At 32.0% G+C, this 15085-nt stretch overlaps 1 protein-coding gene and 1 long non-coding RNA gene across 2 annotated transcripts; one reads left to right on the forward strand and one right to left on the reverse strand.

Moving 5' to 3' along the window:
- Nucleotides 1–3012: 3012 nt before the first annotated feature.
- Nucleotides 3013–10040, forward strand: Usp14 (ubiquitin specific protease 14). The gene is made up of 7 exons (XM_011058986.2): nucleotides 3013–3162; nucleotides 3250–3304; nucleotides 3762–3940; nucleotides 4018–4479; nucleotides 4609–4878; nucleotides 9147–9435; nucleotides 9517–10040. Exons 2-7 carry the CDS (start codon nucleotides 3289–3291, stop codon nucleotides 9810–9812), a joined length of 1512 nt encoding a protein of 503 aa, XP_011057288.1. The 5' UTR covers nucleotides 3013–3162; nucleotides 3250–3288; the 3' UTR covers nucleotides 9813–10040.
- Nucleotides 9463–13077, reverse strand: LOC147907168 (uncharacterized). The gene is made up of 3 exons (XR_015547553.1): nucleotides 12898–13077; nucleotides 10515–10807; nucleotides 9463–9735 (listed from the first exon to the last, which is right to left on the reverse strand). It is a non-coding gene; the product is annotated as an uncharacterized LOC147907168 (long non-coding RNA).
- Nucleotides 13078–15085: the final 2008 nt, after the last annotated feature.

A 15085-nucleotide genomic window follows, 5' to 3' on the forward strand; every position in this document is an offset into this window, starting at 1 on the left:
ATTAAAAAGTCTACTTGTAGTCGACTTTCAGTTGACTTTCAGTTGACTTTTAGTCGACTTTTTTTGAGACATTCGTCAAGTATTAATCGACTCAATCAAGTATTAGTCAACATTCGGGCTGACTTTGAAGTCGACTCTTAACTTCTTCAGTCAATTTATAGTCGACTTTTAGTCGACTTTGTTTGGGTGGAGATGACTTTCGGAGAATTCGCTAATAATTCTCTTCATTTCTTCAAAAAAGTGAATGTTACTAAAAATCTCTAAATAATGATTTTAAACATTTTCAGCGAAATTTTCAAAGACATTTTTTTCACCAGAGTCAGTCATGGCCCATATTCAGAACGCGCTTTTATCTCTGAAATTCTATAATATGCGTAATGTAAATTATAGCATGTAGCGCGCTAATATCGTAATATCGTAAGCGCGTTTTAAATACGGGCCATTATGTCTATGGTCCTCTTTCAGATTTCTCTCTGCTACTACTCAAACATATTGGGTCATCTAAAAAATATCCTCGGTTTTTTGTCACTAGATGTGTGTGTTGATGGTCATATATCTAGTGACAAAATACCGCGGATACTTTTTAGATGACCCAATATATTATGTTTACACGGCTCTCTTTACACTGCTGTTATAATATTGGGTCATCTAAAAAGTATCCGCGGTTTTTTGTCACTAGATGTGTGTTGATGGTCATATATCTAGTGACAAAGTACCGCGGATACTTTTTAGATGACCCAATGCATCGATGTTAGGAAACTGGCCAATCACTGGTCTAGTTTTCACTGAGAGTTTAAACCGGATCAGAATGTAAGAGCCAACCAACTAGTCGAGTATTCCCCTGTTACAGTTGAACGACAGGAGAATGCTCAATTGTAGTTGGTTGGTTCTTACATTCCGATCTGATTTAAATCCTCGGTGAAAACTAAGCCACAGTCATTTCATTCTTTAGAAGAATAGCTATGATTGGCCAATTTCATAACATCGATGTTATAACTTCGACGTAAAGCGTATTTTGTAATAAAGGTCATAGGCTGGTATTCATAGTCAGTTCTTATTTCAAGATCTTAAGTAATGTCTTAAAACGCTAATGCAATCCTCTGATTGGTTTATGACATCTTAAGGCTGAACTTAAGATCTTGAATATAAGATCTGACTATGAATATGGATCATAGAGAGCCTCACAGGAAGAGAGTGGCAAATTGCATTACGTGAATGCCTATGTCCAATCAAGATGAGGCTAGTTTTCTCCAATCTCTTCCATGCTTATGGAGCTTTGATGCCCATGTCCAATAAGAGGAGACGAGTAACGTGATGCAATTTGCCACTCTTTCCCTGTGAGGCTCTTTACCCAAACATCGTTTTACCTCATTCTAGATTTGACAAGATGGTTTCGATGCAAGGCCCTGCGCATAATGGAGGAAATATTAGAAATAGGAATAAATATTAAGATTTCAACCTATCTGAAATCGTGTATTTCGACATAACTGGTATTTGATAGATTGAAATCTTAATATTTATTTCTGTTCCTAATATATGTTCTATTGTGCGCAGGCCTTAGTCCTAAGCTCCGTCTAGTATTATTGCCCGTACTCATAGTCAGGCCTTATATTTAGGCCTTCCTTAAATTTATCTTCAGATACTGTACGAATTATTTCATTGGCTGCTGAATATCTAAAGATAAATTTAAGGAAACCTTAAATACAAGGTCTGATTACGAATACGGGCATATAGCTGAGTTTTACTTAAGGCTGTTTTCACATGCAGCGTAACTTGTCAGCCAATCAAATCGTCTCAACTAAAATAATGCGTAGTAGCTGATACAATTTAATATGATTTGATTGATTGACGCAAGTTACGTTTACGTAAGTTCCGCTGTATATAAAAGCAGCTTTAATAAGGCTGCTCATAAGGCAAGGTGGAATCATGTCATCCTTGTCGTTTAGGGTGAAATCATACGTTGCAAAAAGGAATAACCAATTAGTGCTATTCAAAATAACGCAGAATAACGCTGATTGGTTGCTTCTATGACGCATTCTCTATTTTGTAGTTGTTTCCGCACTATGTGATTTCACCCTTAGAGTATATTTACTTTACACAAACTTACGTAGCTGCATAAACATATGCATAATTATCCAATCAAATTTTACATGAGTTTTTATATGAAAAATGCGATTAGATAATTTTTTTTATGAATACGTTTATGCGGTTATGCAATTGTATGGGTATATCCTTATCAAGCGTTAATGCCTGTTCTAAAACAGGTCACAAGTCGTAAGCCGTAAGAAATTGGCCAATCACAGTTAAGTGTGAGAATAATCAACTATGATTGGTTAATTTCTTGCGAGTAACTTACCACTTACGACTCTATTGTAGAATAGGCTTCAAGGACAAACGATACTCGCGAGCGTGTGAGCATGGTGTTTAGCGTTACACAATTGGCAGCTTTATGCCTCCGGCACACCAGCGCGATGTTCGCGCGCGACACGCGATATCCAATAAGTTTTACCGATATTCTCATTCTAAATCATTAGACACTAACATCGCGTTGGTGTGCCGGAGTCATTAATCTCTTAGGCCCTGCGCACGATAGAAGGAATTAGGAATAAAGAATAATTAATTCTAACCTATCAGAAATCAGATACATTGGAATACACGGTTTCTGATAGGTTGAAATCATTTATTCTTTATTCTTAATTCCTTATTCCTTCCCCTATTGTCGTCTTATCGATATTCATGCAGACACAGCGAAGATTCAGAGATGCTTGCAAATTGCACATACCATTGATCTGTTTTCTGTGTTCTTGCACCATACTGTATTAAAATTTTCTTTCTCACTTTCGACAAATATCAAATATACCTATTTCACTTTAAGTTCCAAAAGTGTACACTTAGGTTTAGTCACAGAAAACAGACCTCATGTTATCCCTTCCACCATGATTACGAGCGTTAGGGGCTCCGCACAATAAAAGGAACAGGGAACAGAGAACAGAGAATAAGAATTTCAACCTACCAGAAACTGTGTATTCCACAATACGTGATTTCTGATAGGTTGAAATTCTTATTCTCTATTCCTTTTATTGTGCGGAGTCCCTTAAATGGAATGCAGCCTATATGTCGATGGGTGATACTGTGACACATGTTTGGTACTGTTTGGTACATGTAAGTATTGCGAATCTGACTTAGCACTTTGCGATTACTTAAGTGTTACTAGAAAAGAAAATTTTGCATTAATTCAATATCTTATAGGTATAACATATTGATAAGTTGCTGTTAAAAGGAATAAATATGCCTCAATACACAAGTATGTATTCGACCAAAATAGAGTCTCTAACCTAAAAGTTTATATTCTTATTCAATAATCGAACACAGCCGGCAATATTATATCTTTTTAGCTATATAATACGTATCAATTAAAAAATAACTAATCTAATTTTATTCTAAAACTTATTGTGGAAAATATAATCTGAAATATATCTGAAATATATGTAGTTATAATTGACAAAACAGTCTTAACAAAATTTAATTCTTAATTTGTACACTAAACTTCATAATATAACTTAGACTATCTGTATCTAATTTTATTTTATTTGTGTGATATATATATATATATATTGTATCATATTATCACCTATTAAAGTTTTGAACGATGTAGTGAAAGATTTTGAAAAATATATTTTACAATTGTATTCATCTAATTTGTCGTATTTTTACAATTTCTTTGTTCATTCATTTTTACTCAGATTATCAATATATTTCAGTTAAAGTAAAATGGGGCAAAGAGCTCTTTTCTAATGTAGAAGTTAATACCGAGGAAGATCCAATATTATTTAAAGCACAGCTCTTCGCATTGACTGGAGTTCAACCAGAGAGACAAAAAGTTATGCTCAAAGGAATGACACTTAAAGATGATGATTGGGGCAATTTAAAACTTAAAGATGTAATAATAAATAATTATAGTTAGCTTAGCATGTGATATTTAATAAAAGATTTATGATTTATTGTTGATTATATTAGGGTGTCACAATACTTATGATGGGTTCTAAGGAGGAAGATGTACCAACAGAGCCAATAGAAAAGCCAGTGTTCTTGGAAGATATGAATGAAGCTGAATTGGCTACTGCTTTAGATTTGCCATCCGGTTTACTTAACCTTGGCAATACGTGTTACCTAAATGCAACGGTACAATGTTTAAAAACTGTACCAGAATTACGAGAAGCCTTGAAAATTTTTTCAGGAGGTTGGACTACAGGTGCGAGTTTATCAATAACTGCACAAAGTATAACTGCGTCATTAAGAGATTTATATGATAATATGGACAAAGGAACAGCTAGAGCGCCACTTGTCTTGCTTCAAATGTTACATTTGGCTTTTCCAAGATTCGCAGAAAAAACTGAACAGGGTGTATTTCAGCAACAAGATGCAAATGAATGTTGGACAGAGTTAATTAGAATGTTGCAACAAAAGTTGCCCGCAAAGGTTATTAAACATGTTATATGTTAACAATTTTTTAAAGTTTTAAATTATATTACTACTTATTTATTTGTAATTATAAAATCATTTTGTAATTATAAAATCATTATTGGAAGCATTGTATATTTGTAACAGAACAATCCAGATGCGTCAGAAGATAATAGTAAAGCCTCTAAACCAAGATCATTTATTGAACAATACTTTGGGGGTATATTTGATTACGAGTTGAAATGTACTGAATCCGAAGATGAACCAGCCACTATTGGAAAAGAAGAATTTTTACAACTGAGTTGTTTTATTTCGACTGATGTTAAGCATATGTATTTTGGACTTAGAAACAAAATGCAAGAACAAATAACAAAAATGTCTTCAACACTTGGAAGAAATGCTACTTACACAAAAACGGTAAATTTTTTTATTATATATATATATGTATTTAGATACGTTAGACTGACAAAAAAAAAATCTTTTTTGATCGGGTTTAGCTCAAAAGTTTCCAATTTATGTCAAAAGAATATCTTTAAATTTTTATCAAAAAATAAGATTTAGAAGTTATTAGAACGATTTTTAAATAAAAATTTCGATTTTCCTTAAAACTGTAAGAAATTTAAAGGAAATAGGCACAATGAAGAAGCTATCAGCATCAGAGCTATGTGGTTCAATAGCAAGACGGAAGTTTACCAATTGAGAGGAGATCAAGCTTCGGTCTGAATCTCGATGCGCTCTGATATTTTTCTCGTGTTGTTGCCAATTGTTTACAATACATGTTTAATTTAATGCAAAAATAGCTTAATCCACATTTTAAATGTGGATTAAATGTGTATACTGTATGTTTTTTTGGCTGAACATGATGCAATAATTCATTTAACTCTACGATATACGCTTTAGAAATAGCCCAATTAATGTGAAAAAAAATGATCAAATTTCGAATTTAAAGTCGATTTTAGCAAAGCGTTTCAAGCGTTTAAATGTTATTACTTCCCTTAAATTATAGGTCTGTTTACTCAAAAAGTTCTAAAGTATATCGCTTTGTGATTTCGACATACTCAAATATTTCAATTTGACGATAAAAAACTCTTTATTAGCAAATGAAATGAATATATAATAAGATAGGAAACAAGACCGTTTATGTTAAATAACATTACTTTAAATCCGAAGCGCCACTACGGTCTAAGTATTCAGATGTTGAACTAATATATATATTTTTCAAACGAATGAATTAATTTCAGAAATAATAATTACGTGTTGATATGGTTGTCGACATTAACGCAATTGATCTGAAATGTTAATAATCCCCCCAAAATTCCCCAAATCTTAAAAAAAAATGAATATATAATAAAAAATACTTATTTCAATTAATTAAATCATATTTTTTTATTATGTATTCATTTCATTTTGTATTAGAGTTTTTTATTGTCAAATTGAAGTATTTGTGATTTGAGGATGTCAAAATCACAAAGCAATACTTTAGAACTTTTTTAAGAATAGAAAAAAATTTTTTCTACCTTTGAAAAATGTTTTATAATCTAATTAAATGCAACTTTTAAAGGCCTTGTAGGAGGTCTTGGGAAAATTCCAACTAAATCTTATTCTTGGTGAACAAACCTACAATTTGAGGGACTCATTTAAACGCTTGAAATCTTGCTAAAATCGACTTTGAACTCGAAATTTGATCTTTTTTTTTTTTTCAAATTAATCGGGCTTTATTTCTTAAGGCGTATATCATAGGATCAAATGAATTACTGCATCGTGTTCAGCGACCAAAGAAACACAGTATTACACAGTTTAAAATCCTGATTAGGCCATTTTTGCATCAAATCGAACATGTATTAAGAAAACTCGAAACTTTGATTTAAAAATGTTCACTAGCGACCTTTAAATCTTAATATTTTTTGGTAAAAATTTAGAAGTTTTTTGGCATAAAATGGAAGTCTTTGAACTGAGAGGCCGATTAAAAAATAATTTTTTCCTTGTCAATTTAATATATATACATATATATACATTTTTTGTGGTTCAATTTTATAATATATATATAACATTTTTTTTGTATCATTAAAAATAAGCGAAATATTCAAGATGTTCGATTTAAGTAGATCACCCTATATATATATATATATAGAGTGGTCCACTTAAATCGAACATCTTGAATATTTCGCTTATTTTTGATGATACAAAAAAATGTTTCAAACGAAAATAGAATGGTTTCGAGGGGGACATATTTTGATCATGTTGTTTTTTTTCTAGATGGAGACGTCAAAAAGATATGAACCTCCACTTTTTAAAATGGAATTATATGATTTTTTTTACACAATATGATTTATCTAATTATCTGCATATAAAAGTATTAAGGTAATAATATCAAAAAACCAATAGTTTTATGAAATATTTAATTCTTTTACAAGACACTTTATTCTGGCACATATTGATATAAAATGTTAAATAACTCGTAAACTGTTAACTTTTTTAATCGTATCTTAATACTTTTATGAACAAAATAATAAGATGAATCAGTTAATGTAAAGAAAACATCGTTGCTTTAAAAAAAATACGTATGCAAAATGGGTAATTTTTTAAATAAGCAACTATGTGTTTTTTTTCCATATGTTTTCTCACCAACTGATTCATCTCATTATTCTGTTCGTAAAAGTCCTAAGGTACGATTATCAAAAAGTTAATAGTTTACGAATTATTTAACATTTTATGTCATTTTATGTTTTAGAATAAAATATAAAATATCTCATGAACTATTGGTTTTTTTTATATTATCACCTTAATACTTTTATGTGCAGAATAATTAGAAAATATTATATAAAAAAAAATTATATAATTCCATTAAAAAAATGGAGGTAACCTTTATATCTTCTTGATGCCTCCATTTAAAAAAAAAACTAACATGACTAAAATACGTCCCTCTCGAAATTCTTCCACTTTTATTTGAAACATTTTTTTATATCATCAAAAATAAGCGAGATATTTTAGATGATCGATTTAAGGGACCTATATATCAGAGTGTTTTACAACTACTGAATTTTCTCTTAAGGACATATTTTTGAGATAATTTTGAGACGAAAATTCCAATATAAAAATGTTGAGGCTACAATAGTTTTGGAATTATAATTGAATTAAAGATAGTGTGTAATTCGAAAACTATTACAGCCTCGATATTTTCGTATTAGCATTTTCGTCTTAGAATGTTCAAAAGAATCCGGAAATAATAGAGACTCTAAAAGTAAAATGGCTTTTTACTTATAAGCATTTAAAGTTGATTTATAATTCAAAAAATTATTATAACCTCGACATTTTCGTATTAAAATTTTCGTCTCAAAATTACCTCAAGAATATGCCCGTAAAAGCAAATTTGGTAGTTGTGAGAGCCTCTGTGTGTGCAAAAAAATTTTTTATCAACTTTTTAGTGCATTTTCTTTTTTTTATCAACATGAGAAAATATTAAAAAATTCTGAAAAAATTCTCAGAACTTTATGAGAAGAAAATAAATGATTTTTGTCTCTTGCAATTTTAATGTAAAGTTGATAGTATTTGAGTAAAAAATTATTCAATATTTGACAATTTTTAGTAATTAATATCTTGTTAACTATTGCGAAAATTGCAAAATGGTAGAGGACTTTTCGACTCAGTTTAGTCCTCTCTACCTGCCCATGAAATATTTTTCATCGATTTTTTTTTTTAATGGAACATCCTATTTTTGATGCCAGAATCTAATAACTGATATCAAAAGTTTTCAAAACATTGTAATAAAGTTATTTTTCATGAGTACTTTTTAATTTTATAAGACTTAAAAGTTACAGTACCGTCGGCATTAGCATTATACAAAGTGTCCGACCGACGATGATAAAACCTCTTGAATGTTGTTTTGGGATCATGTTCTGAATAACATTGGTGATGCCATCCAAATCAGTAAATAGATCTTTTTAAGTAACTTTTGTCTGAAATATTTTTCTACAAAACTTATATTTTTCGAGTCATTCAGGGATACCGATCTTTTTTCTTCACTTTGTATACATATATGTATATACACACGGGTGTTTTAGACAGCTGAAACTTCTTAAATGTTGTGGATTATTGGAGATTGTACTTCCACCCCCCCAAGGTCAAATTGATATAAATAAGTAAATAAATCTTTTTAAGCCTTATAACTTCTGTCTGAACATTTTTATGATTGAACCTGCGAAGATAAAAAAAGGATGTATGATTTGAAATATCTGGTATATAGAGTAATATATATATGTTATATATATATATATATTAGGTGTTGGAATTAATTCGTAGCGTTTTACAAGTGATGGGAAGTACTTTCATTAATGTATTTTTTAATGCTCATGTGAAATAAATAACATTCTTTCATTAAAAACGCTACGAATTAATTCCAACGCCTAATATATATATATATATATATATATGTACATATATATATTTATTAATACTCAAAATTTAGGTAAACTTGTATTATATTAGAATTAGAAAGAACTATCTGCACATAATAAAAAATTACATAAATACTAGTACATGAAAATAATAGCTTTAATATATAAGTTATAACATGTATATGTGTGTTTGTATATGTATGTATATGTGTGATAAAAAAAAATTATAATATTGTATTACATTTATATATTAATGTAATATTAATGAATATTAATGTAATATTTTTTCAGTCAAAAATTAGTAGATTACCAGCATATTTAACCATACAATTTGTACGATTTTATTACAAGGAGAAAGAAGCAATTAATGCAAAAATCTTGAAAGATGTTAAATTTCCCTTGGATTTTGATGCTTTTGAATTATGTAGTTCTGAACTTCAAACCAAACTTATACCAATGCGTGAAAAATTCAAAAAATATGAAGATACTTTGGTAGAGGAATCTTGTAATGTAAAAATTAAAGATAAAGAAGATAGTGTAAAAAGGGAAATGAGAAAAGAACCATTCTGGTTTAAGGACGGTAAGAGAACAAAAAAAAATTCAATAATTAATCGTGTTTTGAAAATTTAATACATTGAACACTTAAATATGCATATTGTAGATTTGGGATCAAATAATAGTGGTTATTACAAATTACAAGCTGTTTTGACACACCGAGGACGTTCCAGCAGCAGTGGTCATTATGTCGGTTGGATTCGACAAAAGGGTGATACATGGATGAAATGTGATGACGATGTTGTTACAGCCGTTACTAGTGAAGAAGTTTTAAAACTCAGCGGAGGTGGTGATTGGCATTGCGCATATGTTCTTTTGTATGGTCCTAGAATTTTAGAGGTAGAAGTGAAGGATACAAAAGATAATTTAGTTAATGCAAACAATACTGAAACTGATAAATAATTATTTTAAATTATGATAGATAAGGAAATGCTTGGGTTACTAGCTTCATACAAATATTTGTTTGTTCTGGTATGAATTAATATAACAGTCATTAAAAAACATTATTGCTACAATATTTGGAATAATAATTTTATCATGTATATGGAAAATAGATCTACTAAATAACTTAATACTTTCAATAACTTTTTTAGATAAATATGAGACCAAAAATAAATTGATTACAAAGAACTTACTGATTTCTATTGTTTATAAAGTTAATAATTAATGTCATTAACACAAAAATATGCACGTAGAATAATTGCTGTATCTGAATACAGATAATAAGAAATAAGCATTATTATATTTATTGTTTGTTTATTATATATTGATACTACTATGTAAAGTTTTATTTTACATTTAAGACATAAATTATGTACAAGAGCTCTACATTTTAATGAAAAGCATAATAAGACAGAATGCTCTTTTATAATTGTTATGTGCTATTGAATTTCTTTATTTTGAAACAATTCAAATTTTTCTTATATGTTATGGTGATAAAAAGTTATTACGGGACGTATTTTTTGAATAGCAATTAAAATTACAAATAAAATTACAAAAGACTCCAAGGATTAAATCAATAAAGGAATATTAAGCTAATAAGATCTGACACAGTCAGTGTTGTACGTATGTAAAAAAAAATAATATTATATATATGTCAATTACCAATCAGACGTTTCGACCATAAGATTAAGTCATCTTTAGTGTAACAATAAAATCCTTGGAATCAAATTAATACGTTGTAAAACAATGGGTGAATGTTGTCAATGAATCATCGTTAGGCCGTTTTCCAAAATTAAGAATTTCATTATCATCTATTGTACTTAGATTGTACCCAGCATAACGATGATCCGTTATGATGTGATTATAACTATGTCTTGAGAGCATGTTACAATAACTATGTCTTAGCGCTCTCAAGATACGCGCCCTCCAATTTTTCGTAGGCTTTTCCGGAATTCCTGAAAAAGGCGAAAAGGTAGATTTAGAAAAGGTGAGATTTAAAATCACGAAGTAAGAAGACTCATCTCCGTGAAAAAGGTGGGATCGTTTCATGAGCCGAATTGGGAAGGAATCCGCTTCTGGAATAACCATACTTTGGACGCCATTTGCAATATCAACTTTAAAGCTTAAACACAATAGGTACAGGCAATAAGGAATAACGAGTTATCTAATCAGAGCTCTGGTGTGTAAGTTCGATATTATATCCCAGAGCTCTGATTGAACGGTTAGTTATTCCCTGTTGCCTATGTCTATTGTGTTTAAGACTTTAAGGTCTGTTGTCTGCATAGAATTTATAGTAACTGGAAGGGGAATACAGACGTCGAGCTGTGAGCAACATCTAAAGGACAGAAATATCTTTCTATCCTCTTCTATCCTCTTTTGACACATACACAGAAAGAAGAAAAGTCAGGACAGAAATATTAGGTTAGTGCATATGAAATGTCGGATTTTCTTTACATATGAACGTTTGTCTCCTTGTTTTCGTTATGCTTTTGTTTTTGGCATAACTTCGTATTGTCCATTGCCAGAGTCACATTTCAACAAAGAAGATTTTCTCAAAAGTGTTCCATTTTGTTATTTGTTTTGAATTTCGTAAGGTTGAATTCAACCGATATTCATGTAATTTTTTTATATGAGTATAAACTTGGTAATAATGCTGCAAAAGCTGCACGCAATATAAACCAGGCATTTGGGGAGAATACTGTTAACGATCGAAAAATGCAGCGTTGGTTTGAAAAATTTCGGTCTGGTGATTTTTCCCTACAAAATGAACCGCGTCCATCTTTTGGAAGACTCAAAACGTCTGTAAAAAAATGATGCTCTGAAGCATTGGTGGAAACGAATCCAACTGTATCTACAAGGGAACTTGCTACCAGAATGAAAGTTGACCATACAACGATATTGCGACACCTTTCTGAAATTGGCAAGGTGAACAAAATGGGTGGATAAATGGGTACTGCACTAATCAAGCGAAATAAGCTGGATCGATTGAACGTATGCTCATCATTACTATCCCGATTTCATCGAGATTTCATCATTTTTCGATCGGATTATTACTTGTGATGAAAAATGGGTTCTTTACGACAATAGGAAAAGGTGTGCTCGATAGAAATGAAGCTTGTGCTCATACTCCAAGGCCATCGTTTCATCCACGGAAAATTTTAATAACAGTTTGGTGGAATGTGACTGGAGTAATTCATTATTCATTTCTTCGAACTGGGGAGACAATTACAATCGAAAAGTACTGCCAGTATATGATGAAATGCATGAAAAATTGAAAATTATACGCCCATCACTTGTTAATCGGCATGGCCCAATACTTCTTCACGACAACACTCGATCGCATACGTACGTCGTACAAAACAATTGCGAAATTAAATGAATTAAAATGAAATTTTGCAGCACCCAGCTTATTCACCGGATTTTTCGCCAACCGACTTTCATTTTTTTTAACATTTAGAACAGTTTTTATGGGCTAAACAGTATGAAAATGAAGATAGAAAATGAAGACTGAAAAATATCAGAGTTTATTGATTCTAAAGATCAGAATTTCTTTAAGACAGGCATCTATGCATTAAAATCTCGTTGGGAAAAGTGTATTGAAACAAATGGAGCATATTTTGATTAAATAAACAGCTTTTGAAAAAAGATATGCAGTTTTATATATTCATTTAAAAATCCGACATTTCATATGCACCAACCTAATACATCTGTCTCTCAGATGTTGCTGACATCTTCCACTCATTACTTAGATAAGTTCTCCTTCCAGTTACTATAAATTCTATGGTTTTCTGTGGCTGAATTAGTGTATATTTTTAGAAAATGACATAGATATACATTTGATATTTGTCGAAAGCGAGAAAGAGAGTTCTAGATTAGAGGACTGTTTTTTATTATATATGCTGCATTCTGAATCTGCAATAAGTTGAAGTGAAATAAACGTATATTTGTTTCACTTTAACTTATTGTACTGTGTGTACCAGTTTAGAAAGTGCAACAATAAAAAACAGAATTTAGTGCAGGAACAGAAAACAGATCATTTATTTACTGGCTTTATATCACGTTTTATCCATTTTTAGTCCTGCGAGTCTATTTTGTAATTCTTCACGCAAATATTGTTACCATTGGATGTTTTCCAACAACGTATACAGATAACACTTCTTCTTCTTGTTCGATGTTAATTGGCCCTTGCCAAGCAGCGGAGTAGTAGCAATTCCGACCAGGGTGAACCTAGTAGCTGAAACAAGTAACCAGACGGGGGCGCCGCCTGGGAGGAGAGGAGAGAAAGTTCCCCATCCCTCCCTTAAAACAAAGGCATATTCATGGAAATCAGATACTGAGGTTTAAAGATTTGAGATATGCAGTAATTAAATGACACAAGGTAGGAGGGAGATTATTAATCATATAATGAATATTAAGGATGAAACGGGAAGTGTTTTTTTAGGTAATCACGAAATTTAGTCGATTTATGAATACAAAGTTTGCAGTAAAAGAGAATATGATTAATGTCCTGATTTGGCTCACCTCAGGGATATGCAGGCGAATTGACAATGTTTTTCCGATGCAGGCTGTATGCTAGATTATAATGGTTAGATCTAATTCTGGAAATAGTGACGATCTCCTCTCTTTTAAGATTCTTATGATAAAACCAAGGCTTAGTTGAGTTACTTCTATGAAAATCATCATATAGCTGCCCTTTAAATGTTGTGCAATGATCTAAGTGTGCTTGAAATTTAGTGTTGAAGGATTGCTTGGAGACCATAAAAAAGTCTTGAAATGGTTTTAAATTTAGGCCGGTGTCCACTAAGGGCGGCCTCGTTGGCAAAATGGTCTGCAGTCTCATTACTGATTATACCTTATGACCAGGAGTCCAGATAAAATTAATTTTGAAACCATGTTGCGTTAAAAAGGACAGACAATTCTTAATATCTAATATAATATTCATTTCCAGTTGTAAGACGATATAGCACTTGAAGAGCACTTCTAAGGAGTCAGAATAGATGGAAGTCTCGTCACAACATCGATCTTCGATAAGATTAATCGCCTGAAGATTAATAGCCCAAGACTCGGCTGAGAAAATTGAAGTCTGGGGGAAGCTTGAATTTGAGTGCAACGTTAAGATCTGGTGAATAGATTGCGGAGCCCACGCGATCCTCGCTAACGGACTTAGAGCCATCGGTGTAAATAATGGGACCGCGATGGGCATATGTGGTTATAGTTTCTAGGAATCGGGCTTGGTATATTCGCTTTCTTAGGAACATTGGTGAGGGAACTATCAAATTGATGGACATAAGTATAGCTTTTCATAACTGTTTATAAGCATAAAGCATATTGACTGCGGATGATTTTAAGTGAGTATTTCTGCATTACATAGTACTTGAATGCAGGTACAGTAGCTAGGACCCGCTGTCTTCTTGAGGGAGAGTATGCAGCCTGTTCCAAGGTTTCAAAGCTGTGCAGCACTGGGGAGTTCTTCCTGGAGAAAGCCTTATAGATGAACTTCGAGATCATATAGCCAAATCTGATGTTAAGAGAGGTTTCCTTTGCTTTGGCCATAATGACGTTAATAGGTGTAGATAGTCGGTATCCGAGAGTAAGTCGCAGGTTTCTGTTGACTAACCTTTCCAGTTGTAAAAATTCAGTCTTATTGCCTTTGAGCTTGAACATTTGACATCTGTATTCGATAACAGAGCGAAATACAGCTCTATAAAGGGTGAGAAGTAAGCTTGGATGAGATCCCCATTTAGTGCGAGAACTGCTAGTATATTAGTAAGATTGCATCCCTTATTGACCAAGGTCTTTAGATGCTCTTTGCCACTCAACTTGGGGTCGAGAGTGAAGCCCAGAAAGATGGCAGATTGTACTCTAGGAATTTCTACGTTCTGAATGTGTAGTTTAATGTCCGGATGTGATTGTCTCTTCCTTGTAAAGAACATCCATTGGATTTTTGAGGGGGAAACTTCCAAGCCCCTGTTTCTCAAGTAAGCTGTATATTGTTTAGTGAAGATTGGACCGACGATCTAGCATCTAAACGGATGGCTTCGATGCGGGAAAGGGAATCCGCCACGATATTATGATTGCCCGATAAATATTCGATACGCGTGGTAAATTGCGAGATGAACGAAAGTTGTCTCTGTTGCCGAGGTGATGCCTTTTCGGAACGTTGCATGAACGCGTAGATGAGAGGCTTGTGATCGGTCACAATCTTGAAATTTCGCCCTTCGAGGAAATAACGA

Source organism: Acromyrmex echinatior, chromosome 15 (assembly GCF_024713525.1).
Source record: "Acromyrmex echinatior isolate Ae372 chromosome 15, ASM2471352v2, whole genome shotgun sequence".
NCBI lineage: Eukaryota > Metazoa > Arthropoda > Insecta > Hymenoptera > Formicidae > Acromyrmex > Acromyrmex echinatior.

What these genes read in the sequence shown, in the direction of transcription:
- Usp14 (XM_011058986.2), top strand. An exon ending in AACAAAAGTTGCCCGCAAAG is followed by an intron (nt 4,480 to 4,608) that starts GTTATTAAACAT and finishes TATTTGTAACAG; the next exon opens with AACAATCCAGATGCGTCAGA. An exon ending in ATGCTACTTACACAAAAACG is followed by an intron (nt 4,879 to 9,146) that starts GTAAATTTTTTT and finishes ATATTTTTTCAG; the next exon opens with TCAAAAATTAGTAGATTACC.